Source organism: Peromyscus californicus, unplaced genomic scaffold (assembly GCF_007827085.1).
Source record: "Peromyscus californicus insignis strain IS unplaced genomic scaffold, ASM782708v3 Scaffold_9__1_contigs__length_137607984, whole genome shotgun sequence".
Lineage (NCBI taxonomy): Eukaryota > Metazoa > Chordata > Mammalia > Rodentia > Cricetidae > Peromyscus > Peromyscus californicus.
Genome location: NW_026294617.1, coordinates 65052843 through 65075940, shown reverse-complemented (window position 1 = coordinate 65075940; position 23098 = coordinate 65052843). Strand labels below are relative to the sequence as shown.

The 23098-nt window shown below is 44.8% G+C and overlaps 1 protein-coding gene across 1 annotated transcript in view; it reads right to left on the bottom strand.

The window, feature by feature from the left end:
- The window catches only part of Gatb (glutamyl-tRNA amidotransferase subunit B), an 81436-nt gene that overhangs the window by 44685 nt on the left and 13653 nt on the right, over positions 1 to 23098 (bottom strand). Inside the window, exons 3-5 of the mRNA XM_052730253.1 lie at positions 9019 to 9132; positions 6613 to 6811; positions 6051 to 6173 (exon numbers count right to left, since the gene is read on the bottom strand). Coding sequence (XP_052586213.1) covers positions 6051 to 6173; positions 6613 to 6811; positions 9019 to 9132 — 436 coding nt within the window. The remainder of the gene's footprint in view (positions 1 to 6050; positions 6174 to 6612; positions 6812 to 9018; positions 9133 to 23098) is intronic.

The following is a 23098-nucleotide window of genomic DNA, read 5'->3' as shown; positions in this document are numbered from 1 at the left end:
GTTACTATCTCTGTGTCCCCTTAGGCTCAACCTCCAAGACTACATGTGAATGTTCCTTCTCTCTACTAGGCATTTCTGTCAGGAAGCAAGCCTCCCCGTGGAGGTCCTGCAGCTTTCTCAGAATACAAGGAATATAAGCCACATATAAGAGCCAGCGACTGATACCTATTGTGAACTAAGCTTTTTGCTAAGTCCAGAATGGAAAGGCCCTTGAGGATGGGCCCAATTTTCAATCCCTTCTTGCCCTCCAAGGACATGGGCCTCACTAATCCTCTCTTCCATACAAGTCATCAATCTTTCTAAGCATTCCCTCTGATATGTACACATGTAATAGTGTTTATTTCTCATTAAGAAGATACACAAAAGCCTCAAAACCTATTTCCATGAGCCCAATTTTCCCACCATCAGCCATCAGCCATTTCTCTGCTTTCCCTCTGGGCAAATCCTCTCTAACAAGTTAGTGCTCACACTGTCTCCACTCTCTCAACCCAGTGAGTCCTAACCCTCCACAGCCTGGCTTCTGTCCTCAGGTCTCTCAAGATGCTTTGTCAGGGCTGCCATAACCCCCATGGTGCCAAATCCAGTGGACAGAGACACATTCTGCTCTCACCTCGCTGTGACATATCAATTAATCCTTTGTTTCCTCTGTCTTTTGAGACAGGACCTTACTATACAGCTGAGGATGGACTCAAACTTGCTATACAGCATAAGCTGGCCTCGAACTCACAATCCTCCTGTGAGCCAGGATTACCTTTACCTGGTTTCCTTCCTTCCTATATCAGTGTTGGTCACTGAATGCTATCATGGTTTTCCTGAACACTCAATTTGCACTTCATTTGCTTGTGTCCTTTTCCTATGAAAACACAGGACTCTTTTCTTGACTCACGTGCTTTCCAGAGTGTTTTACAGTTTTAAATGTCATCTGTGTCCTCATGACGCCTAGATCTCCATTGGCAGACTTCTCCTGAGCCCTACTCCAGGCTTTATAGGTATTCCAGTTTCCAAATCCAAATCCTGACTTGCCGCTTTGCAAAGACACTCTTGTCCTTCTCTTCCCGTCTCAGACAACACCACAACCTGCTTCTTCAAACTTCCTGGAAGCGCCATTGCTTTCCTCCCATCTCTGCTCTTCCGCAGCAGCCTGTCATGGGCCTTCTTCCTAAGAACCATCTTGGGTCTACCCATGTCTCCATCATCCCGGCCACCATCACTGTCCAGCAGCATCACTTTGTACCTGACCCCTCACTCTCCAATGGGTTCATGCTTCTCTCCTGGACCATATTGAGTCTACCCATGTCTCCATCATCCCGGCCACCATCACTGTCCAGCAGCATCACTTTGTACCTGACCGCTCACTCTCCAATGGGTTCGTGCTTCTCTCCTGGACCTGAGGTCCACTCTCCACAGCAGCTACAGTGGCTTCTAAAGCGTAAACCAGTCTAAGTGCTCTCTCCCTCGAATCCTTTCCCTGAGTCCCACGTCACCTGGATGTGTACACTTCCGACTCCTGCCCACTGCTCTCTGTTTGCCCTTCTGCCTTTTCCTGCAGTCTGCCACCTTCGCAACCTTGGTGGCACTTTCTGAGCTCTTCTTTAGGCCAGGCCCTTTGCCTGAGCTGTGTCCTGGAATGCTCATCACCTTGTTCTAGGCTGGCGAGGGCCCTGAGTCATTCTTTAGTTCTTAACTGAACATCAACTCTGCCGAGTGGCCTTGAAAAACAAGACTGTCACTTTCCAAGTTGTTCCGCCACTGAGATGCATTTATTTCCTTAAAATAACTATAATAGTTATTTTCAATTTTTCTGTTGATGTAATTCTTCCCAAGGGTAAGGTCCTCAAGGCAGGGACAAGACCTTTTTCAGAATCTAGAGCTGGGTCTGACCCATTGTTATTATCCAGTGAAATTAAACCCCATTGAATGACGAATTCCAACACACTAGTATTTTCCTGAGCAATAAGCAAACAGATTGGTTTCTGTCTCACACTGGTTCCTAGTGAGTCTACAACCTGTCTGACTAGAACTAATCTATAATTAGAATCACATGAAAGGCCCATTAAGCTCAAAGGAAAACTGCCCAAGTATGCTGAGCTCTGCACGACCAAACCTCGATGCTTGGGAGACAGTTTAAAAAAAAAAAAAAAAAAAAAACTCGGGGGACCTTAAATTACTACTCACTTTCATGATTTAGAATTCTAATTTGGAAGAGGAATAAAAGCATGAATTTTCATCTCTCCCAGAGAATCCCACACTACATAAATGTCTGAGGAGAATCACTTAGTGTCCTGCCGTGTTGAAAGAGAGTTCACTAGCCTGGATTCAGATATAGTATCAGACTTTAACAAAAGACATTCTACCTCGTGAAGACAAAATGCCTTTTAAACAAATTAAGTTAAATTCCCTCCAGTGCATGAAAGCCTTACCAGTTAGGTTTACCTCCGTGCATTCTGTCCCACTGAGGGGGCCTTCCTTCCCACATAAGAATGTCATCGAGCTCAACTTCCATCTTCTCAGAGTGGACAGCTGTAACAGCTAAGCTACAAACTACACCACTGAGCACCGTGATAGACTAGTCACGTCTTCTGAAACACATCTGAACAAGAATAAAACGCGGGGACAGAAAACTGTTTCCGCAAACAGTGAGGGTCTGAGGCCTGGACAGGAAGGTCTGTGGAGACGGCCGGTCTTTCTACTGCTAAATAATCTCCAGAACCGAGAACAGAACATGAGGCAGGACTGATTAAAAACCTCAGTTTGCTGTGCCGAGATAGGCCTCACACATGCTAGACAGGTGTTCTACCACTGAGTACATCCCCGGCCCAATGTGATCAACGTTCGCTGACTACAACTCACAGGACCCACTCATCCCAGTGAGCGGAAACTGTAGACAGAAGTGTGCGGCATGCAGCCAGCACAGGCCTTTGTCAGACCCCACGCTGCTCTACAGCCATCATCACATCCACTCTCTGGAACAGGGCGGTAGTGACAAAGGTACCTGGACACCCCTGTGGCATTTCAAACCACGTCCTTACCAGAACCCCAGACCTGCTCCTACAAAGTCACTCCTCTCCTCATCACCCAATGACTCCCTGCCTGCCTTTCTCTTCTGTCTCCTCTCCACACAACGATTTGAGAATGACTTCTAAAAGTGCAGAAATAAGACTCCAAGAAATCAAGTAACGTGCCCAGGTTTGCACTGCTAGAAGGCACAGGCTTGGACTCTATCTCGGATCCAGGTTCTCTGTCCACATTCATGCTTCTCCACCTACTACTTCTCTGAGCAGGTCCCTATGGCAGCCTGATGCTGTATGGCTGACCACTGGGAAGTGTGGTACCAAGTGTAAACAAGGGAAGCACACTTGGGCTCAGTCCCAGTGCAGACACTTGTAATGAGTCTTGGACAAACTTATAAACAGGCATACCACTATCTCCCAGGAATGTTGTAATGTTTAAGTTACAGCATAAACTGCTTTAATAAGCACATACTAAACCTTCCAACTAGTAGCTAGTATTACTGTTAGGGTACTTAGTAGGTCTACTTCTGTTCCCATTCAGATCAACACACTGCTTTGGGATCTCTTTTAACAGCAGCAACATGCTGAACACGAGAAGGAAATGACTTAGACACTGGGCTATGGTGGTCTGTGCTCATTAGCAAAACTACCAGGAACTTACTAAATGGAACCCAGAACAGTTGACACTTCAGTCCCTAAGCACCAAGTCTACTGGTCTCCAGTGGCACCTCTTCACGACAGCCTTCAGTTCAAGTGCAGCCCCCAGGGCTGACACAACGGTGGTCTCACAGTGGCCACATGAAAAAAGGAGCAAAGACATCTAGGCTAAGAAAATGCTAATGGCCAGGGAAGTGAGACTCTTAGGCCTCCAGGCAGCCCTCAGTGCTCCAAAGCACTTCAGAACAACTCACGCTTCCTGGCTGCTGTGCTGGAAGCAAAGCTGCCCGACTTGTGTTGAGAAGAAACAGAAAGTGTCACAACAAATGAGATTTAACTGACCTGCTCAGCTGCCACTGACTCATGAGCTCTTGCCATTGTGGCTCCCCTCTTTGCTAGGACCTAGAGAGGACTCTCCCTCAGCTCACACACTCTTGCCATTGTGGCTCCCTCTTTGCTAGGACCCAGAGGGGACTCTCCCTCAGCTCACACACTCTTGCCATTGTGGCTCCCCTCTTTGCTAGGACCCAGAGAGGACTCTTCCCTCAGCTAACAGGTGTTCATTTATTTCATAGGTTTGCAGGAGTCAGTGATTTTGAGAATATCTAGAAACTTTAAAAACATGCCGGGCGGTGGTGGCGCACGCCTTTAATCCCAGCACTTGGGAGGCAGAGCCAGGCGGATCTCTGTGAGTTCGAGGCCAGTCTGGGCTACCAAGTGAGTTCCAGGAAAGGCGCAAAGCTACACAGAGAAACCCTGTCTCGAAAAAAAAAAAAAAAAAAAAAAAACATGATACAGAATCAACGCTTAGTGTATTAATGGCTAACCATCCAACCTGCCCATATTTCATTTATGTTCTGTGGGCAAAAAAGGAGCATGAGTGATAAATGGAAAATAGAGAATTCCCTTATTCTAACATGGTCTTGTTTCTATAAAAGAAACATGTGGGCAGCTAACCTTTATGCCACTCAGACTCACAGGGGTTGTTTCTCCAGCCTTTAAGGATGAATGAGAGCAAATAAGCAATCTTGGTCTTCAGGTCTCACTTGTACCACAATTTGGAGTTATAATTTATCATTTGTAAGAGGTCTTATGTGACAAGTGTGGCATTAAAAATTCAGAAGACCCTCTGTTACATGCAGACACATTATGTGATGTGATACGGGTGTCCACAGTATTATGCACCAACAGGGAGATGAACATCATCATTAATGGTACTTACTAAGTGCACACTGTGGCCACTTTAATGTGCATGCTGTGGAAAGAAGACTGTAAATGCAGAGCTTGTATTCTGCCAGGGAGGGCCCCCAAGGGTGTTGGGAGTTTTCACACCGCCTCTGGGAAGGGAAAATGAGGGGAAACCGTGGAAGAGATTCGCTCCAGGGACTTAAGGGAAGGTAAAGGAACACTAGGCAAAGGCCAAGACAGAGCTGCCATGAAGAAACAAGTCAACAGACCTAGGACTTGCTAGAAATAATGTGTTTCGTTATGACACTTTCACTCACGAACTTCCATCATACTCTAGACCCAACGGTCTCTCTCCTTGAACTTGAAGACCAAGACAGTTTGCTACAAATCTTTTTCTTTTTGTAGTGTAGGACCTCACACATGCCAGGTAAGCACTCTACTGAGCTGTATCTGTAGGCCGGTATAATCACAGTATTTGTTTATAGCCAAAAAACTGGCTTTTCCTGCACACACATGAAAAATTTTACTCCGTTTTAAAAATCATTGGTTATTATTGTTGTTTCTTGAGATAGGATCTCACTGTTTGGCCCTGACTGGCCTCAGACTCTCTTTGTAGATCAGGCTGGCCTTGCATTCAACAGAGAACAAACTGCCTGCTTCTGCCTCCTAGGTGCTGGGATTAAAGATATTTTAATTGTACACATGACTGGGAAACAGTTTGATATTTTACTATCTGCATCCACAAAATATATATACATAGATACATAGTATGTAATAATCAAATCACGGTAGTTCACCGTTCCAGATGGACGAAAATTTTGCCAAAGAAGAGAACTAGATCTTCCCAAAATAGCAACTGGCTATGTATGTAGAACTCACAAAAATAAGAATTATTATTCATGAACAATGTTCTCTTCTGAAAGGTCTGAACTGAACACACTCACAAATCCCCACAGTTCTCATGCAGCAAAGTGGAAGAAGGTAAATCTTGCCTCCTGAGTCCTATGCTCACATTCTCAGGCTCAAGTTGTATGCAGTGTTTTTGTGTTTAGTTTGGGTTTGGGGCTCCTAAAAAGAGCCCAAGGGAAATTCTAAGGGGAAAAAGAAGTGGGGTGCAGAAGGCTAAATACAGAATGTGCCAGAAGCAGAGAGGGGGATGACGCGGAGCAGGGACACTGCCCACGTAGCCTCTACCTGCCATGTTCGCCTGGCTGGTTCCCAGGGCTTGAAGGATCAGCTGCAGTTCCCTGACAGCTATGGCTGCCTCCTCTCCACAGCACAGGTCAGGCTCCAGGACCACTTCGAGCAGGCCAACTCCTACCAAAGAGAGGCGAGTCAGTCTGGCTTGGTCTTGACAGACTCATCAGCTAAGGAAGTAGAGAATCTTAGGAAAGTGTGGCATCAGTGCACAGCCTGCAAAGCAGCCCGCTCGTCCCTCCTTCCCTGCATCTGCCACTTGTCGATTCCTAACTCTGCTTCCCTTCTGGCAGTGTCCGCTTACGGACATCCAGCTGTGGGCCGTGACAAGGCAGACAGATCTGCCCGACTTTAGGGGTGGGTAATTGGCAAGCCTAGCAGTGAGCACGGTTCAGGTTGTGCTCTCATCAGTTCTGCCAATACCAACACGGATATTTTGATCCCAGTCAGGCTGCTGTGTCTGCTTTCTCAATTGGTTTGAGAAAGTCTAGAAGGGAAGAGAAGTACCCAAGACCCCGGAGCAGAGAGGGTTGGAAGAAGTAGGGCAGACCCAGCCTACCGGCTCTATTCAAATCAATGAGCGTCTGGGACCTCAGGTCATCATGGAGGCTCTTGCCACTGTCCTGCTCCAACTGGATTTGCTTGATCCTCACCGTCTTGGTGGTCACCTGACTCCGTTTCTTCCCAGTGTAGGTACTGTATGTCAGGTGCCCCTTGGCAGCAATCGGGAGCCTCTGCTGGGTGATCTGGTAGCCCGCCTGCTCACAAACCAACATGGATTAGTCACTAGCCCAGAACTGAACGCTGGGGTTCACTTCACGTTTAGTTTCACATCATAAAGGTTGTCTTGAAACAAACACAAAGAACAGGAGAAACAAGGAAACAACAACAACAAAACCTTCGTTTATACAGTGCTGCCATAATTCAGCCTTTCTTCTTTTTGGCTTTTCCCATCACCTCATTACCCACCCCAAGTCTCTCACCCCCAATAATGATGCAATTAGAAACATGAATCCCATCTTCCTTGCTGGAGTGCCATTTTTGAGAGTAACAATAATCTCATTGTCAGAGGCCCCTAAGAGAAGAATTTATTGTTTTCATTTAGCTCATTAGCCTAAATTCTGCATCTCATTACCAGGCTCCTGCTGGGCCCCTTATTAGGGAATGCCAGCTAAGCAGCTAGCCATCCACTTGCAACGCGGCTTGCAGCAACTGCCACTGCATTTCAGCTTGTTTGGGTGCTGCTCTTTGGGGCAGGCAATCTGCCAGCTGCTCTTCCCTTATTCCTCTGAAGTTGTTGTGATGTGCTCACAATCCACTAACTGACAGCACACAGCACAAAATAACGGATGGACGGTGCGAGGATGCCTGCCCCTTCTAAACTGAAAAGAAGAATTACTTTCAAACACACACTGGGAATGCAGGGCGATGGGAAGACTGGAGATAAACAGAGAGTAACGGCTGAAGCATCTGCAGTACCTGCTGGACACCATCGTCACCCTCATTCAATCCCACAAGCCTATCTAGTACAGGCAAGGGGGGCCAAGGGTCTTGCCCAAAGCCACACACAGATCTCCAGGCCACACTGGCCCAAGTCGGTACCTCTCCTTACTAGGCCAGTGAAAGACTTTTAAAATTTTTACTACCTCAGAAATACAAGTAGACATGTCAAATCATAGCATGTTTTATGTGAGCTTCAAGGTTTCTGATGCAGGAGGCCTGGAGTAGGGCTGGAGAATTTCTACTCCTAACAAGGCTCTGGGAAACGCTGACACTGGGTACCCTGGGAAACTGAGCAGAAGGCTAACTCCCTCTCCACCTAGAGACCTGAATTCTGGTTTGGGTTGCTGGACGAAACACCAGGGCACCTTGCTAAATATGAGTTCCAGATAAACAACAAATGAGCTGTGTTATACGCATACCTTGTGCAACATTGTGACCACCTGTTCTAGATATGCTGAACTGCTCAAGCCAGGAAGAGCACGCTAGAGTCCAAACATTTCCAGGGTTTTATGAGTCAATGGTACACAGCTCACCTAGCATGAGCAAGTCCTCAGGTGCCATGCCCAGCACTGAAAAATTCAACATTTCGTTCTCATTTATACAGCAGAACTTGTGGAGATGGGGGCTGTGGGGGAGCTACAGAATACTATTTACCTTGCTTTTTATTTATGTCTATTTATGCCCTCACCACTAAAACCCAACTCTTCCAAATTTTCATTTCTGGGAGAATGAAGCACGGCAATGTTTATTGCTATTGTTTTTCAAAATCATACTTACCTATCAGAACAGCTGATTAAATGACACATTATTTTCAGAAACCCATTCAACATTTCAATTTTGTTCCAGTGCAATACTATGAAAAATTGCCTCTCGTTCACACTGGCACCACTTTAAAACAGAAACTTTCTAAGTTTAGGGGAAAAGCAGGTAAATATTGAGTTTGCTGCTCAACTAGTTACTGCTGTTTGTGCTCCTTCTGGCTCCCAATCCTGCCTACTACTGCCCAGTTCCTTGCTCCTTGGGAGATGACACATGTCTCCCGAGGAGCCAGCCTTCTTATTAGGAAAGTCTGCATGAAAGAGACACGTCCTCACAATGTTTGCAGTGACAGTGGCTACCGCATCAACCACGGGGCTAGCCTTTGTCCTAACAGGCAATTAGCACCAAACACCATGGCTGGGAGAACCTGACAGCACTGGCCTCTCCTGGTCCCCGTTCAATTATAAGCGAACCAACAGAAGTAGAGAGTAAGCAAGGAGTCAGAGATCAGGACGGTCTCAGCCAATCTAGTAAACATCGGGGGGCCTCTGCCTTCATTAGGGCTGGGCAGAACCTCCTGCTGCGATGGACAGAGGGCTGATTGAAAACACCAGTGGCACATCCCCTGGCCTTTGCTTCCATCCCCCAAGGCAGGCGGGCCCAGCTCTGAGGACGGTAAGGGCAGATCACACAGCATACTTACAGGAAGGTCTGCGTAGAAGTAGTGCTTCCTGTCAAACAAGGACTTCTTGTTTATGTGGCAGTTGAGTGCCAAGCCAGTCATCACCGCGGCTTCTACACACCTCCTGTTGAGAACCTTGACAAACACCACACAAGCTTCTTTTAGAGCCACAGGCCACACAGTTGCTCCTCTCCTACCCTGACATCTTCCCTGAAGAGTCAAAACTGTTATCTCCGGTTCTCTGTGGTCAGCTCTGCTTCACAAGCTGACTGCGAATCAGAAAAATACCTTTTAAAAATGTATGCAACAGTGGGGCCCACTGGGCACTTAATAAATTTGCCATCCCAGGCACCCTTCCCTGGTATATAGCATCAGAGAAAAGAGTTTCAAAATGCTCACTAGAGCATTACTACATGACTGAATCCCTTGTCCCTCTCTGCAGAGAACTGGGAGCCACTGAGGATCTATGAGGCAGGGATTTGTGAGGGAGGGTCCTGCGTCTACAACTTCCTGCTGTGGTGAAGTGTGACATGGAGAGGCACAAGTGGGACCCAAGAGGCTGAGAGGGTGGCTGAACCGGCAGAAAAAAGAACAAACTTTTAAGAACACAATGGCCACGGCGATTTTGTCAGGGGCTGGGGAGATGCCTCCTCCAGGCATGGCCACCTCCCTCAGAGAGTGCTCTCATTGCCTTGTGCTCTGGGCTTGGCAGGGTTCCTGGAGCTCCCAGGTTCTATTGGACCCAAGAGACAACTAGACAATGTCCCAGTGCCAAGGTCAGAAACAGAATTTTGGAGGTTATGAACTAGACACTGACTAGGTAACACAGTAAAGGAGACAGCTAAGTTCTAGAATCAGGTCCATGTTCCAATTCTCTGGATATCTAGCGACAACATGCCTCAGTTTTCCAAAAAGGGATATGACCTTGTAGAATAGATAAAGTAACACCTGGAACACCTACTAACCCCATTGCAGGGACTCAATGGCTCATCAATAACCCACTGTATTTTGGGAAAGTTTGTGAGGCTGCTGAACTTGAGGATTAGATTAAGTTCCAGGTTCTAATGGGAGACCTGTGGTATTCTCTGATGTAGTTGGCATTTTTCTGTAATATTATATTTAGCATATGACAGTATTTATATCTACTAGGTTGATGTAGCTATGCTTTCCAGTGAGAGTTTTCACATTAACTTTTTTACTTGGGCTTTTACAGCAGCCCTCTAAAGAAGGAAATTAGTACTATCCCAGTATTTCAGTGAAGAAAAACTAAGCCCCTCCAAAGAGGCCTGAGAGACCTGGCTAAGGAGCCCAAGTGATAGGTGAAACCTCTCTGAAGCACACACATGCCCTTGCCTGGGTGGCAAGCGGAATACCTGTGACTCAGTGACCAGTTTTCTCAACTGCAAAGAGAACTGATCGGTCAAACAGACTAGAAAGTAAACTGTATAAGAAACCATAGATGGATCTCTAATGACAGCAATACATAAACCCCCAAAGGAAACTCAACAAATTCCCTCTAGAGACAATATCACACCCCTCTTGAGACCTACAAAAGTCGCCAATGGAGTCATCTCCCAGCATTTCCAAGTTCTCCATTCCGGGTCTCATGATATGTCAGTCCTACAATGAAAATGGCTTTCATGGAAAGACATGCATGGGGACCAGAATGATCTAATGATCAGTGTGCTTTTACGTGCCAGTGTCTGACATCTCATGGAACCGCGTTAATGCGATACTAATAGAGCCCGCGGACAGGGTCAAGGCACACAGACTGCAGTGCTGGAGCCCCAGCACTGAGATGTGCTCTTCCTGAGGCTGGGACACAGCCTGGCTGTGTGCATTCTTTACCTCCCTGCTCTACATCTAATTTGCTGGCTGGCTGCCACTGGCTTCCCAACTTCGGCTTTCTCTCACATTTTGGTCCAGCATGATTGCTCCCCTTGGCATGGAGAGAACCCAGGTCACTCTGTTCTGAGCATGCACAGTAAGTTGCCTGTTCCTGGCACCAGGAGGGAGTCTGAAGTTGTGGGTGATCACAGATTCTCACTGTGTACTTATCAAGAACACGGGCACTTGAGAAGCCATCAATTTCCAAAGACTAAGAATGCAGTAAAACACACAAACATTAGAGTGATATTGAATATATTTTAATCTTTTTCTGATGATTTAGGAGCCCTGAAGTACTTCAGGGTCAGAATTATAAACATCAATCATCACCACACTACAGTTGCACAGAGGGGCTAGTAAACAGAGCGCCAGCTAAAAGAATGCCAAGAAAAGAGAATTATTATGATCTTAGTCACGCTGATTGTGACAGATGGAAGGCCAGGTCAGCATGTTCTGGGGACAGAACTAAAAAAGAAAACTTCAACTTGAGCTAGCTTCATTCCAAATATTTCCTAAATGTTTATAATGTGCCAAACACCAGGGACACAGAGATAAACAGGACCGTGTCCCTGCCCCAGCCGTGATCATCAACCTGTGAGGATGCAACAAACCTGCCTTTCCAAGTCTAGATTCCACACCAGAGTCATGCTGTTAAAAATATATCCTGTGGCATTTTGTTACCTGAAGTCTCTCAATGGTCCAAATAGCCCCAAGACAAAAGGCCAAGCTCTGGCATGTTCTAGCCCCTTCCTCCATCTACAACGCCGTGTGTTACATGCCCTTCCCTCACTCATGGGTCAGTTCTCCTATACAAACCTACAGGTCCTGACTCTTCTGCCCTGCAAAGTCTAAGCGCCGCCAGCACTGCTGTAGCCAGTTACTATCCTTCTATGCACCAACCTTGCTTCTGTGCACCCGACCTGGGCTTACATCACAACGACCGGGTCCGCTCCACAGTTATATACACAATCAATCACCAATCTCATGAGAACGGGATTCCTGTTCATCCTTCCATCCCTGGACTGCCAGAATCTGAAGAGACTCATGAACAGTGAACTCAAATGAGGATGAAGGGAACAGGAAAGTTTCACAGAGGCAGTGACGGCTGAGTCTCTTTCTAAGTGTTACCTGTCACCTTCTGGCTTTTGAACTCATTTCTGGAAGTTCTCTATGTGACAAAGTGATTATATATAATATGATCAAAGGAGTAGCCTGAGAATCATGGTTCAAACAACCAACTTGTCCTGAAGAAAGCATGTTCCAGAATTTTCTTTCAGTGACTCTAAAGAGTATAGGGCTAGCCCTACCAACTCTTCCGAGGAAGTAAGTCAACAACCCCTGGTTCTCATACACATACCTCTCTAAGCTGAACCTTCAAAGACTCCCCTTTGGTGTCAGGTATGACCCACAGTAAGTATTTACTGCACACTGCTGGGATGTCAGGAGGATGCCGTGTGCATCACATACATTTGTAATCTGAAGGTAGACACTGTCATGATCTCATTACGGATAATGAAGGGAAGCATCAAGATGAGGTCATTTGGCCATGATAATGCACATTTTAAGACATAGGACAAGAAGCCAGACTCCAGAACCCAGACTCTCAACCGCTACCCTCAACTCTGAATCTTCAAGGAATACAGCAAGTTAGTTTTAGCTCTTAAAACTACCAACATCTGCCACAGCTCCAAAGCAGCACCTCCCAAAACACTCACTGTAGACCACTTAAAGCAAGTGCTGCCTCTGATGTTTTATTTCTTACCAGGTTCTAGCTCTATAGATCTGTTTCCAAATGCTCAGCTCCATGGGTGCCATGTTCAATTTTCTGAAACACTCAGTACACTCAGTACACAGTCCTGGTATATAGGAGGTCTAGTGACAGGTGGAGCAGTGGATTTTATAAATTAGCAGAGAATGTCCCACTGGTAGACTTCTAACACAAGAACTCATACTATGACTTCTCAGCTAGAAAGTTAATTCTTTCATCAGGAAAGAAGGAAGCTGTGGCAGGTAGAGTGGGGAATGAAATGCACAGTGGATGGATAGTCAACAAATTTCATGACTAAAAGAGAGAGGCTTGGGGGATCAGAGCCTGGAAAAGAGAATCAGGAGTGGTGGGCAGTAAATAGGAGTACTGTACGGTTCTTAGAAAGAACCACTATTTGGCTTGTCTGTAAAACATAAGCAGGGTTGCAACCATAATTTTTTTATAACCTAAAATATACCCAGCTCATAAGGCTTCAAAAACAACCCAGAAAGATGCCTGGGACCTCCAAGAAGAGGCTGTGACCTCAATATGACAAGCAGTCTTCTAGTCTGGAAATTCATTTTGCTTTATTAAACAAGCGTGTCTTGCTCCCTGAGTACCACAGACTTTCCCTGATGCAGTACCAGCACATGCAGAAGAGTCACCAAATCCCTCACCATATCCTGATTTCCCTCCTGTATCCTCTGGTAATCCAGGACTCCAGCCAAAGCCCACCCTCTTCCACCAAGGTTTCTGCCCCTTCACCCGGCCAGAGGCTCTCCTTCAAGTCTTCTTTCTCCACACCCCCTCCAGGATAGCCTTTGTTGGAGTCAGTGTGTGCAGATACTTCTCTGATTAAAGTTCTGCTTCACTGCTCCCCTCTACCAAGGTTGAAGGTCAAGTGCTTGGAGACTCTTCAGAGCCCTGAAGGATCCCGTTGAACGACCCTCTGGCCCCTCTTGCTCCACTACACTAGCCTAACACTCTTCCTTTGGCCACACTAATGTGCTCCTCAGTACAAACTGCTGCTTCTACAAGCCCCTTGGATGTGTGAGCTCTTACCCATCACTACTGCAATACAAGCACTCCTTCTTGGCTCCCACTGCCCTCAGGGAAGCACCACCCCCTTCCCAGGCTGAATTCCCAGGGGACAATCAAATCATTCTGCTTGGTTCTTCTTTTGCCCTATCACCTAAATATAATACCAAATTGATTAAACATTAGCTGAGATGATGAATAATTTAACATCCCCTTTATCAACACCCCAACAATGATAGCTATGAGATAAAAGCAAAGCTGTTCTAGAAATGCATCAGTCGGGAAAAAGAAAATACTCTTCGCATATAAAGTAGAACAAATTAAGACCAAAGACTTCATTACCCAGATGACAGAAGGGTGAAAATGTCAAAGAGGGCACAGTGAGGCAGCTAGGGGCATTCTCCATGGCACAAAGCCACCCTATCCTAGGGCTGCAGGGACAGGGGAGAAGGGTGGGGCTACTGGAGAATACTGGATACAGGATGGATCTGCATCCCAGGAGCTGGAGTCACAAAAAAGAGCCCACCACACACACACACACACACACACACACACACACACACACACACACACACACACACCACAGGGAGGGGGAGATGCCAGCAAAGGCAGAGAAGGAAGAAGAAGCACCCATTACTTCCTTCCTCCTAGCTGCCATCTTTCAGCAAAACATTCTGTTGGCCAAACCCAGCTAAGAGCCAGCTGACGTGGGCCCTAGCTCTGTACCAGAAAGAGCAAGGAAATGGGAGACATGGATCTGAGAACATGCAGGCTTCGACTGTAACAGCATGCACATACATTTCTCCATCTATTTCTGTGACTTTTTCTTTTGATAGATAAATAAACAATAAAATGCTGCATTCTCAAGTCTGTCTGGCCAACATAAAACTACAAATTCTGTGGGCTCCTTTTTCATACACTGCAGGCAAAATGATGGAATGCTACTAATTTTATAAGGAACATATGTAACTACTCCACCTGGCTTGAACTGAGTGAACTCTGAGTCTGCATCTAGGACTAGAAAAGGAGTTGCCAGGCAAACTGAAAGAATAAAGGCTCATAGCCTACTCAAGTTAATTCTCTAGGATTTAAGCATTTTTATGGGAAATTATATTAATTACAAATATAGTTCATTAAAGCTATCTCTAGGACCATTATCCTAGAAAATTATCTGGGGTGTATTTCAAAGGAAAAAAATTCATGTTTTCCCAGAGTCATCTGCACCTCACACCACTCCTCTGTCAGTCCTACTCTGCCTCTGCCTGGTGAGCCCACGATGCTATGACAACCACAGTCTAGTGAGTACCATTAGTACCTCTGCAAGTTGATGTAACACAGCAAGCCCATGTCTCCACTGAAAATCCAGCTACTGAAGCATTAAAAGAAAGACTATAAGGCCATGTCTCCCCAAAAGCCCAAATGGCAATTATTCTGTGAAATTTATGCTATATATGACACATCTGATAATTAGGATATAGCATGGTAAATGTTGGAATTTATGGAGAGAAAGTAATTAAAATTTATTAAGTAAAAATAAGGCAGTAAAACGGGCCTTTATCTTACTACTAACCATAAATTTGTTTCAAAGAATGAACTCCCTGATTCATATTCAAAGCAAGCTGCCACATGATATGTTTTGTTACCATAGAGGAAATGGTTTCCCACTTCCTTACCCCTATACCTCTCCTCACCATAGAGACTTTCCATCAACCCCTAAACAATTACAAAATCTTTCTGCTGCCATAAATAGACTTGCTGAACTTGTCAGTCAGTGAAGATCATTTTTAATGTAGAATTTTACCATTTAAAGTGCTGGTCGGTATACAGTCAATAGACATATGTATGTGGATACTACACAGCTTACATATGTTCTTCATGGTTAGCAGAGGGAAGAAGATGCATGCTACATCCCCTCTGTTTAAGTCCCTCTTTAACAAAGAGGAGAATCATATATTCATCACAAAGGCAAGAGCTCCTGTGGAAAGAAGAGAGTGTGACTGGGGGTTCCAACGGCCCAGCTCTACTGTCCCCTCTATTTCTAGCCATCTTGTCCTAACTCCACTCCACACAGGGAGTCAGACGAGGGTAAGAACTGCCTTGATCCAAAGTACCAGAAGCCCCATTTTTCTCCGGTTTCTGCCAACTAGCAAGTTCAGGTATCCCAGAGCCAGCTCACATCAATGCCAGCAAGCCTGGCTGTGGGCACTAGAGCAGACACTCCTGCTCTTTCCTGGATACTAAGGTCTGACATTAACCCCGGGGGATGTAAGCACAGGGAAGCAATCCTGTGGCCCATGTCAGCACTGGGTCTATGCCCAACTTGGGTTTGTTTTTTTTAAAAAGGGAGTTCTCACACAACACTGCCTGGCTATTTGGTTCCATGCTGGCACTGGAAGTCACTGATGTAGTCTCATCTTTGGCCAGTTAGTCAAGTTAGATGGGAAAGTCGGAGAGTGGCTGGCAACCAGTAAAATACAAAACTGGGTATGCTGGTCTCCTTATGTTCTCACAGGTCTTCAGCAGTTACTGATCAGGTACTACCCAGACTTTTACAAATCCTTGAAACAGAGCAAACTGAATCAGACAGACCTGAGTCTGAATCTCTTTTGTTTGGGGGGGGTGGGGTTCGAGACAGGGGTTCTCTGTGTAGACCAGGCTGTCCTCGAACTCACAGAGATCCACCTGCCTCTGCCTCCCGAGCACTGACTAAAGGCGTGTGCCACCACTGCCTGGCCTGAATCTGATTCTTACTATCAGTTGCAATTGCAGTCTGAGCTTTACAAGTGACCTGACCTCTCCAGGTCTCAGTTTCCTCATCTACTGAGAGAAGAACCTTTGTTTTGCAAGATTGTCCCATACATCAAAAGGAAAGACATCTGCTCTGGCAGACAATTGGAAACACTGGTTTCAGAAAAGGGGCATTAACATAGGCAAAGTGTGCATCAGGTGGATCTTTCATTTGCAAGTGTTTCAAGGAAACGCAGGGAATCTAATTGGAAAAGGTTCAGACAGCTCCACAGAGTCATTAGCCTGGATTCCGAACCCATGGCAAGGTATGACAGGTGTCATGTTTATGTATTACATCAACATACTATTTCCCCTTAAAGGATAACTGGCACCTTTGCAATAATCTCCAGGCTCCAGCAGAATAGAGACCATATTTCTTAGTGCACTGGGAAGCTGCCTTGCTTCATTTTCTGTCTTTACAGTGAAGCAATGTTTTCTTGAACAACACTGTGCGCTCACCTGTGGCAGGAAGAGCTCCCATTCTCAAGTGAAAGAAATGAATTTATAACAAGCTGGACATGTGTTCCCGCCTTCCCCCACACTGCCCACCGTGGCCACACAGCTGTGACTTCCTCTTCTAAGGTAGTGGGCAGCTGCTTTTGAAATGCAATGAGTTCATGGAAAAAAGGTACAGAGAAGACATTGAGAATCAAGGGAAAAGACAAAACCAGCCAGCCAACCAAATTAAAATAAAAACAAAAGCCGGGCGGGGGTGGCGCACGCCTTTAATCCCAGCACTCGGGAGGCAGAGCCAGGCGGATCTCTGTGAGTTCGAGGCCAGCCTGGGCTACCAAGTGAGTTCCAGAGAGGCACAAAGCTACACAGAGAAACCCTGTCTCGAAAAACCAAAAAAAAAAAAAAAAAAAAAAAAAAAAAAAAAAAAAAATAGTTCTTTTTGACAAATTTTGGGATGGGGCCAAGATTTTTAATGTAGAACTACTTCCCCTATTTAGTCTTTCCCATTTTCCTAACTTAAAACTTTTAAAGATTATTTCCAGGGGGAAAGACTAAAATGTACACTTCCTATGTGTCCCCACACAGAATGTTAACTTTTCTGACTTGGCGGCAAGTTTACAAATGAGACTGCGTGGGATGACAAACCGTGTCGCATCACTGAAATCTCAGGCACAGTAGAGGGTGATAAGAAACACTGGTGTGAGGAGTGACAGCCCTAAAGATCAAGCCAAGGTTTGCTTTCTTCCACATACAGATTAGCTCAGTACTAAGTTGAAAGATTTGATTATGGCTGAGAAAGACACAACTGGCTTGAACTAGCCAAACTCTAAGTCAAAAAAGCCACTGGGTACTCACTGTCATTATGTGGAAGAAACTGGGGGGATAAAAGCCTGTGACTGTCAGAAGCCTTCCTATCAAAAACTGCACCTGAGCTGTCAGCAGCCCAGGGATGTCCTGAGAAGTGAGGCTTTCCAGATGCTTCCACAGAAGACACAAAAGTTACGGAAATTCAAGGGAAGCAGACATGAATGTGTGTGCACATACCAAGCTTCCAGTGGGCAGTAACTGGTGCTAATTATGGATGCTTCAACAGTATACAATAAGACACAATCACTGGCCTGGACATTTTTTTAAATATTAATTTGTGAAAAAGAAAAATAAAATAAGGCAAAGGAAAGAGAGAGGGGAGAGAAGAAGAGAGAAAGAAAAGAAAACAAGACAACGTCAGAACTAGGGCAGCTAACTGCAATGTACAGTCTTTGATTTAACTACATTCTAGAAAGGGAAAACAAAAGACACACTTGAATATGAACTGCCAAATAATGATACTGCATCTAGGTTAGTTTTTCTGAGTGTGACATCAACAGGAATCCATACAAATGTTCTTTGTTCTTGGGTGGTAGATGCAGAAATATTTAGAAATAAAGTGCTATGTTATCCATAACTTACACTCAAATGGCTCATCTAAAGTGGGGGACAATCTAGGTAAGGAAAATATTCATTGTACTGTCCTTTCAGATTTTCTATAAATGTGAATGGTTTCTAAATAAAAATGTAGGGGGAAGAGTGGGAGTAGATCCTACCTGAGAGGACTGTGAGCTGTGATAAGATACCCACACCAAACAGAGTGGGACACAGAGCTGGAGGAGGTGGGACTGGTGCCTGGTGCTAACTCATAAATCACAAGGGTACCTGAAGCTTCTATTCACTGTTGCTAAAAATAAGGGTTGGAAATGAAAGCATCCCATACACTAACTGAATCTATCAAAACTGTCCTAGGTCATAGATTCAACAAAGTTATAGGATACTGTAAGACCCCTATATAGGTGATGAAGTATGGTGCAACTCTCAGTAAAAGGGGACCAAAAATATTTGTGAACAGAGAATCCTACAATATCTATACAGAACCGAAAAATCCTACATATAAGTAGCCATGTATATTTTTATGACTACAAACAGAAAATTCATTCTTTTAAAACATATTTTATCTAATATTCATACTTGCATATATATTTGGTGATTAAATCCACTCCCATTGCTTCCTCCCATTCCATCCCCTAAGAATTATTATTTTACCATTTATATCTTTTCTCATTGAAACACATTTATCAGGGTTGGAATAATGGCTCAACCATTAAGAGCGTGTACTGTTCTTGCAGGGGACCTGAGTTCTGTTCCTAATGATGTTAGGAGATTCACAAGCATGTGTAACCCCATCTCCAGGGTGTCCGATGCCTCTGACCTCCCAGAGCACCTGCACTCTTGTGCACATTGTCATACAGAAACAAAAGCACATACAATAATTAAAAACAAAATTAAAAAAAAGAAAATACATCCAGCTTTCCCCAAAGTTATAGGCAAGCTTATTTTCATTGATACTACCATTCTGTTGCCTCATTATGTAAATATGTATGTAATTTTCCAATTTGTGTTTTTCTGAAAGAAAAGACTTAGGGTTTCTGTTTTTGAAATTTTAGTATTAACTATTAGTCAGATTACTGTGCTGTCTAAGTTATTACAGGAGAGTGGTGGGTATCTACTACCACCATCCTATTTGCCATGATAAATAAGTGTTTATAGTTTAATGATGAAAAGTCAAGAACTGAATAGTATAATAATACCAAATAAAATCTATGTGCCACTTGAGAGTCCAGGAGGTGCTTCCAGACATGCACTTCTCTGCATGGATGTAAAAATGGAAGGGAATAAGAACTAAGGTAAATAAGCCGGCTACATTATTTAGTGATGAATAAACAAAGGTGATGATGAATGGCTAGAGAGGATTCTAAAGATTTACAAAAGCTGTAAAAGAAAAATCCCTGTTGTATTTTGTTGGAAATGAACAATTAAATACTGCAGAAGGTGACATAGACTGGCAGCAAGGCCACGCTCACCCGTACTTTAGGTAGGTTGCTGGCCAGCCTATGTCATCGGGTACATCAAGCCCTCAGCTGCCTCACCTACCAAGTGGGGTTGGTGCTCACTGGTGTGCTATGAGAGTTTGACAATCACAGATTCATGAACGACAAGGACCCTTGATTACCATTCTTGCTTCTTTCTATACCTGTGAAAGGAGATTCAAGTATCAACATTTGGAATGAAATATCTTAAGGCTCCTGGAAACACTAGTGTATTTTCATTTCTACCTATTGTTCCTGCCAGCTCCAGTCTTTTCTCCAAGGATGTGGCTGGATGTGGAAGGCTGAGAGGCATCAGGCTCACTAGCAAGAACTCTCTGCCATGAGGAACAGAATGCTCTTTGAGGAGCTTAGCCCAATTACCTAACTCTGCCAGAATTATCCAGCCCACGTTTGCCATCTCTGGATGCCAAGGCAAAATGACTTCTTAGCTTTGCCAAGATTGTAAAAAGAGATGAGGGAAAATGTTCCCCAAGATGTCATAATATAGAAGGCAGCCAGATTTTCTCCAGCTCCCCAATGCTAAACATGGAGCTGAAGGCACATAATAGTGTCCACCCTAGGATGGCCTCTCCAGAGGCCTCAGACAGACCACAACTACATACTTGTAGTGTGAATAAAGAACTCCACAGAACCCACCCTAAATGTCTCACATCTCCTTCCAGCTATGACACAAATGATAAAAATAGCCTCATGCTCACTTTCTTCAAGAGTTCAGGCAATCTCCATTCCCTTGTCCCCATATAGTAGGCCTTTCTATGCTATACCGTCCCCAAAGAGTCACTTTCCGACAAGTGACTTGAAAGAACCGAACTGGTCACAGGTGGACTGGCTGTGAAGAAACAGCATTTCCACTGCAGGCTCCTTGTCTAACTCCTCAGAACGAAGCCGGAAGGAGCGGTTTTGGCTGAGCAGCACAGACGGCCACTCCAACCACGTGATTATCTGTTGGCAGATGCAGGTTCTTCCTTACAATGGGAAGGCATGCAGTTTGAGGAAGCCAGGTCAACTTGGGCAGAAAGTATTAGAAGCCATTTGGCTACATATCAAGTGTATGTATCAATCAAGTAATTACCAAAATGAAGTCGATACCTTCCTCTCCACCTGCCTGGCCGCAGTTCTCAGTGGACAGAGGGAGTAGGATTTTTATTACCCCTTAAAACTGTACTACATCTTCTAGGAGACTCTGCTAGCTCAACCTGCCCACCCCCAGCATCACAAGGACACCCTGAGGTAAGCTCGAATGGCAGCCACCAAGTGCTTTCCCAAGTCTGCTGCAAGGTTTTAGTTCCAGAACTGTCCATGGAAAATGAATGGTGCCCAGCAGCATGACTTCAGGCTGCATTTTATTACAGGCTTCTGTATAAATCACTGGAACAAAGCCTGTGCGAGCTACCTGGATGTCAGACAGAAATAGTGTCACAGAACACTGTTAGGTATTTTTTTAAACTACTACATATTTATATCGCCAAAAGATCCCTACGCTTTGTACTCCTGGTATCTTTGGTAATATGCTCATATTTTATTTTCTATACACCCTCACCTCCTTTTCTAGTATTGCAGTCTTTTTGGTGCTGTGTAGACAAAGTTCATCTGAAACAGTTCAGAGTTCTAAGTGTGGCACTGGCCCCTCTAACAAGGGCTCTTGAACCCCTTTCTTGTTGGAGGACAAATTCTAAGAGAAAAAGAAACCGATAAGGGGGAATATGGAAATGGGACAAAAGCCCTTCCTAGACACAATTCCCATGGTTTCTTGCTCAAAGCCAAGCCTGGAGAGCCGAGCCTGCTGCCCAGGAACAAGGTATTGCTGGAAAAGAGCAGACTCCTGAGACCAGGGGCCGGCCTGTGGGCTGCTCTGTAGCTCCAGAAGTCATCTGGACAGGCTGACGAGGTCCTTCCAGGTCCCCAGGGTGAGGACAGAGGAGAAAATGGACTCCAAGTCTTCACTGCTGCTCCCACCAGAGCAGCTGCTCCACTAAGTTTCACCCTATTGTCTCTGCTGCTCCTTCAGAGGAATGAGATGACATCATTCCCACACAGAGGTCAAGGGACAGATTCATTAAGGATGAGATAAGAAAGGCCATTGCTGTAGTTTACATCTAAAATGCCCCCAAAGGGCCATGTGCAGTTTTCACCTTCATGAAGTGTTAGCTCGGGTTCTGTGCAGGCAGGAGCCAGCCCTAAGGATGGATAGGCTGCTCAGGCAGCTCAGGTCAAAATCTCTAACGCCGTGCTCTGGGACCCTCAAACTAAAAGATAAACGACATACACCTTAGATGGGAGCATCGGACTGTAGCCAAGAAAGCAGGTCTCTGAAAAGACTCACTCTCAGGCAAATCACTGATGGATCCCTATCATGATCCTTCATCAACCAGACTTACAGAACACATAAGGCAATCACTGACCCTTAGCTAGAAAAAAAAAAAAAAAAAGAAAGAAAGAAAAGGCAGAGTAAGCTAGTAAGATCACCCAGGTGCTGTCCGGTAGAATTACTAAACGTGGACTATAAAATAAGCAGATTACAGTTCTTGAAGAAACAAAGATCCTAACATATTTTTAAAAAGGAAGACATTATTTTTAGAAAAACAAGATATCTGAAAGAGAACGACAGTAAAATTAAAAACAAAAAGCAGACACGTTATAGAAGAGACACAATAAAGAGAAACTCAGCAATCTGGAAGAGTATAGAGAAAATCAGCCAAAATGAAACACAAATTATAAAGTCTAAAATAATGTTTTGTTACTGTCATGATTTGAATCCTGGCAAGCTGCCTGACGTCACAGCTGTACTCAATGCACAGACCGTGGATTTGCAGTTAGTTAAGTTAGATCTCCTTTCTTCTAAGCACACTTCTTTTCTTTCTCCAGGTTTAATCAGAGGTCATCACACCTGGCAATGCAAGCAATGTCAATGCCCTGTATGTATATAAGCAGTACATCTTTAAACATATAAACATATGTGTGTGTGTGTGTGTGTGTGTGTGTGTGTATTAAAGGTATTCATGTTTGAGATATATATTTATAGATTTATCTATCTCTAAAATAATAGCCACTGACATAAATCAAAGTTCTTGCAACTCTTTTACAGAAGACCACAGATTGGAGGCTGGGTTGTCAACATGATCGGAACTATAACCAACTAAATGACCTCTTCTTCTGGGTGAGTTTGTGAGGGTGTTTCCTGAGCACAGACTGGGAGGGGGATCCCCTGTAGTGAGCAGCACCTTCCACAGCAGCCCACATACAGGAGGTCTGAGAGAACAGTGAT